Source organism: Pygoscelis adeliae, unplaced genomic scaffold, assembly GCF_000699105.1.
Source record: "Pygoscelis adeliae isolate BGI_AS28 unplaced genomic scaffold, ASM69910v1 Scaffold153, whole genome shotgun sequence".
Lineage (NCBI taxonomy): Eukaryota > Metazoa > Chordata > Aves > Sphenisciformes > Spheniscidae > Pygoscelis > Pygoscelis adeliae.
Window position 1 is genome coordinate 379,300 of NW_008824408.1, and position 5,150 is coordinate 384,449.

At 56.3% G+C, this 5,150-nt stretch overlaps 1 protein-coding gene across 1 annotated transcript in view; it reads left to right on the top strand.

Annotated features, from left to right (window-relative positions):
- Positions 1–295: 295 nt before the first annotated feature.
- The window catches only part of MEF2D (myocyte enhancer factor 2D), a gene marked incomplete at its 3' end in the record, with an annotated part of 32,551 nt that continues 27,696 nt past the window's right edge, over positions 296–5,150 (top strand). The window contains exon 1 of the mRNA XM_009320487.1: positions 296–508. Within this exon, the coding sequence (XP_009318762.1) occupies positions 455–508 (54 nt within the window). The remainder of the gene's footprint in view (positions 509–5,150) is intronic.

Consider the following 5,150-nt stretch of genomic DNA (forward strand, 5'->3'; position numbering starts at 1 on the left):
GGATAAATCCCTCGGCAACCCTCCCGGCCCCAGAGCTGAGCGGGAGGATGGAGCAGAGACCTCCCCTGGGCTTTGGGGGGGGGCAGGAGCCATGCCGGCGGTGGGGAGGGGGCCCGAGTACCTGGCAGCTCTCCTCCACTCATGGGGAGCCAAGAAATTGTCCGAACGTAATTAATTTTCAGTGGACTTTCAGGTAAAAGTCACACATCTGAAACAGCAGCAAGTCTCCTGCCAACTTCCCAGCCCCTACACAGATTGCAAAAACCTGTTAACAGGTGGGCAAACCTTTTTTTTTTTTTTTTTTTTTTTTGGTTTTGTTTTGGCTTTTTTTCGTTCGTTTTCCATCCGAAAAAAAGCCCCCCGCGCTCTTTAATGAAAGCGTTTTAAAACGGCGTTACTTTTCCTCTCCCCTGAACCGAAGTCGTCCCGGGTGCGGTGAGGATTTCCGGAGAAGATGGGGAGAAAAAAGATCCAGATCCAACGGATCACGGACGAGCGCAATCGGCAGGTCGGTGCTTTCCCTTCAGCTCTCCACTCCCTCCTCGCCCGCTGTCCTCCCGTCGGGTATTTTAAGGGTTCTGCTTCAAAACGACCCATTCCCATCCCATTTTGGGCCAACGGGTGCTTTTCTCTCCCAAGCCATAAAATAAGCAGATGGGTGAAACTCGGCACCGGGGCCGGATTCAGGCGGATACCCAGAACCAGGCAAATGGCCCCATTTTGCCGTGGCGGGGGGCCGGGGCCCCGGCGTTGCTCCTCGTCTTGGAGCTCCTCGCGCCGTTTCCATCTAAGCACTTTTCCAGAAGAAAGTATCTTCTCCAGTTAGTTCCCTTTTTTTTTTTTTTTTGTCTTGCAGAAAATATATTTCAGTTGACATTTTCCGTGAGGTTTTTCCAATAAAAAACAGCCACAACAAGTATCCATTTTTCTGAACGCAAACAACCCAAATTATTCTCTTTTTTTTTTTTTTCTCAATTGAAAACTTATATGGGTCCAGGGTTTTTTTTCCTTGTGCTCTGTTGAAGCCAAGCCCTAGACACGCACGCATGTGCACGTGCGTAGAAATACATGCGTGTATCTCACAGGAAAAAAAAAAACCCCACGCCAAAAACAGGTTTTTCCCTAATTTACGTGTTCCTTGAGTCAGACCAGCTGAGCGGCAGCGCTTTGCCAGACCAGGTTTGCTCTGTGATGGCTCCATCGATGTATTTCCCCGCAACCACAAGATTTTCAGGCAGGTCCCTTTGCTCTGTGGCTTCCCGCGGTCCTTGAGTTCAGCTCAGCAGACCCAAGCGTCTGCCTTTAGTCCAGCCACCGCTGCAGATGCCCCACCGTGGCCTGCCACGCTTCTTTTCTACTGCTTTTATTCCAGAAAAAAAAAGAAAAAAAGTATGTGTATATATTCCTAATGCTGAAAAAGTGGCAAATAACAGAATTGGATGAACTGGCTTATTGCTCCACAGCGAAACAATAGAAAATTGCAGGTTTTCTTCATTACAGTTTTATTTGGTGGCTGGGGGATGGGATGGGATGGGCGTAAGATGTTTTTTGATAATGTCCCAGTTGCTCATGGCGCTGTTTATTTCCATAATTAGCAGGCAGTGGGGCGTTAGGGGTTATTAAAGACGCTGGACCGTATTTTACGGGGCAGTGCTGCTGAACGTTGCATAGGGGAGAGAGGGATTTGCAGCTCTTGGAGCCCCATTAGAAGTTCAAATGAACGGAAAATATTTGGTAATGCTGGAGGTTGATGGCACAGCCTAGCCCTGATGTATAAGCCTTCAGGAAAGGACAGAGGCGTTTCTCCGCCAAAGGCAGAAGCCAAGGTGGTGGGAGGCGTTTTTGGGGGGGGCATTGAGCTGCTCCTCGTTGCAGGGCTTGGCCAAGGAGGGCCGGAGATGCAGACCCTTGCCGAGGTCTCCCCGGCCAAGCCAAGCCCAGGTGGGATTTAGCAGCGGGAGTCGCTTAGCCCAGCCGGGTGCCGTGATTTCACCATGTCTCAGATGTCAGGTGTTGTCCCCAGAGCTCAGCTCCCGGGTCTGGGGGACGTTGGTTTTTCCCTTGACAGCAGCTGCGTCCCCGGCCGGGCCGGTTCTTCCAAAACCCAGCGCGGGAGCGTCGCTCCCCACGTGAGTGCAGCACGTATCGCTTTGCTTTTCTGAAAACCCAGCCCTGTTTAAGTCGGGTGTCAGCGAAGCAGCAGCTGTTTAATTGGTCATCAGCGCAGGCTTTTGCAATCAATTATTTTCACTGCTCCCTTTCTTTGGGAAACAAGGACACACCAAGAAGAGAGGACATTTCATGACGAACGGCTGCTCCAGGCAGTGGGTTGCTGATCTGCTCCATCCACTGCAGTGGGAGCTGCATGGGACTGGGGCATCTGTCACCTCTGGAAAGGGGGTGGTAACCCTCCTGCTTTGCACTATGTGTGTGCAACGCCAGGATCCGGTCGCTGGGCTCAGAAATGTCCCGTCTCGCTTCATCTCATTCCCCTTCCCTTCCCCTCCTGCTGTTGTTGCAGATCAGAGGTGAGAGGTGTTCATGCACGCGTGGCCGCCGTGGCTGCGGGCTGTCGGCTAAGCTGGCTTAAACCCAGGGCCTGGGAGCATCCTCAGCCCATCCCTGTCTCCATGGCAGCCCCCCCAAGGCTTGGTGCAGGGGGCACGGCTCGGCTCTCCCGTGTCGCACCCCGGGAGCTGAGCAGCCGGGCGCTGCTGAATTATGCATGGCGTTTCATGCCGCGGCGCTGCTTGCTGGAAATGTAGCTCCAGCCGCGGCGGGCAAGCATGCACTGTCCTCGGCGTGCGCCGGATGGCTCCCACGGCCCCTGCGCCTGTCGGGAGAGAGAGGGATGGGGAATGGGAATAGTGCGTGGATGCGCTGGAGAAGGAGGGATTCACCGGTGGTCGTGCAAGGGGGTGGAGGCAGAGCCCCCCTTGACGCCTGTGTTTCCGCTCGCTCTGCAAGTGGAGTTCATCAGTAGTGGTGGTTCGGGGCCGCCGAGGCATTGTGAACCTCAGGAAGAGCTAAGGTGGAACAGGGGCTCTCCAAAGCCTTCGCTGCGAGGTGAAGCTCTGTCCACGCATCTCGCGCCCAACCTCCAGCATCAGCGAGTCCGACCCTGCTCACTCCCTGGGTCTTGCTTCCCGTGGGTGCACAGACCACGAGCCCGCGTGGAGGAGACCAGAATTACAGCAGAAGCCAAAACCAGGGGAGGAGAGCAAGTAAGAGTCACTAATGTCATTAGAGGAATTACTGGAGAGGATTTGCCATAACAGATCAGACCATCAGTCCTTCAGGGCCAGCCTGCTGACTGTGGCAACGGCCAATATGGTCTGCATCAGGCGAAAGGCAAAAATCCCCTGCTAGTGTGGGGCAGTAATTCCTTCCTGACCCCTTTGGTGATCGGCTTATGCCCTGAAGCATGAGATTTGATTACCCTCTTAGACTTACAAGGTTAATTCTTCTAGATGAGGCTCGTGCACCGGCAGTAGGGGAAGGTTTGGGGTTTCTGTCCTGGGTCATGGGTAGATGAGCAGGGCAGTGTTAGCTGATGCTTTTGTGCGACGGGGCTGGCTAAATGGCAATCTTTGCTTTTCTATGCAAGAAGCAGGGGTGCCAAGACAGAGGGATGCTCCTCGGCCCTGTCCCTGTCTCCAGAGGGAATATCCCCTCCTCCGTAGAGGGATGATTTGGTGCTTTGGGTTCTGCTTGGCTCTGTTCAGGTTGTTGGTTGATTTTGGGCAGGTAACCCCATGCTCTCCTTCGTTGCTCAAGGGCAATACCCAAACCACGCTTGTTTCTAGTCTTCGTGGCCAAGAGCTGCCCCCTTGCTCGCGCGCCTTGGCCTCACCCCATTGCCTCCGATCTCGGTGGCCGAGCGGGCTCGTGGCGCCCAGCAAGGTGGTTTTTGGCGAGGTGTCCCCGGCACCGGCGGCTGCAGAAACAACCGCCCTCGGCTGTTCCCTCTGTCTTGGCGAAGGCACCGTGTGTTTTCCTCTCAAGGGCTCCTCGGGCTGCTTCGAGCGTGAGTCAGAGCAGCGGGGCTGTCTCGGTGAGGGGCAGCGAGGCACGCCGTACTGGGCTGCAGCTGCTGCTGGAGCTGCGGCAGAGCAGCCGGTCTCTAGTGGAGACATGAGACCAGAAGGGCTGGCGGCACAGCGCCAGGGAGCCCCGGGTGGGTTTTAGTGCCTCTCCTGCCGTGGGCTGCAGGAGCAAAACCACAGCCGGGTCCCACCTGAAGTGTGTGGCGCTGCCGGCTCGGTCTCGGTCCTGGGAGCAGCCAGGGCCAGCGCCCGGCAGCAATGATTTTGGGTGGCCAAGAGCACCGGGAAGGGGGAATTGCCGGTGGCACCGGCGCTGGCCCTCAAGTAATTTAATTTGCGTCACGGTGCACTGGAGCTGGGGCAGACACTGGCAACGTGAGCCCTGGCGCTTGCAGCCCGACCGCAGTGTGAGCAGGCGCACGTGGCGGGGAGCAGCGGCGCGGGGTGCCAACCCTGCACTTTCCTGGGGATGAGGCGATTAGAGCTGAATCTTGTTACTGCTTAATCATCTCTGGGAGATGGCGGGGAAGGGCGGGCAGCTCCCCGCACCGTGCGCGCCCGGGGCTGCCCCTGCTCTGCCCTCCCACTGCACGGAGGGATGTGGCTCCATCTCGAGGGGTGCTCGGTGCTGGGTGCGGGATCCCGGTGGGTGTGTGCTGGGTGCTGCCGGTGGCATCGCAGCGCCAATGCTCATCACCGCCGGTGCGGACGGGGAAACTCCAGGTTAAGCTCTTAGGACCGCGACTGTAACGCCGCTAACTTGAATTGAGCGAAGGCAAGAACCTCATTCACTCTCCTTCCTCAACACTGCAAATTAAAGCTGCTCAGCTGCAAAATTGATGCCGCGGCGGAGGCCCTAAGTGGGGTTGAGCTCTCTCGTGCACGCACACAGCAAGGGAGCAGCTCTCGGCACCCAAGGGCATCTCGGCTCATCTCCAGCCCTTCCCCAGGCTGCTGCTTCACCCCCGAGAGCGATGCTTAAAACAAAGCAGTGACCTCCCTGCCTTTTATTTTCCTTTTCTTTTTTTTATTGGCTAAGGGGTCATTGGCCAAGCATCGCGCCTTTCCCTGGCAGCGGGCCGTTCCTTGCGGGGGGGGGTGAGG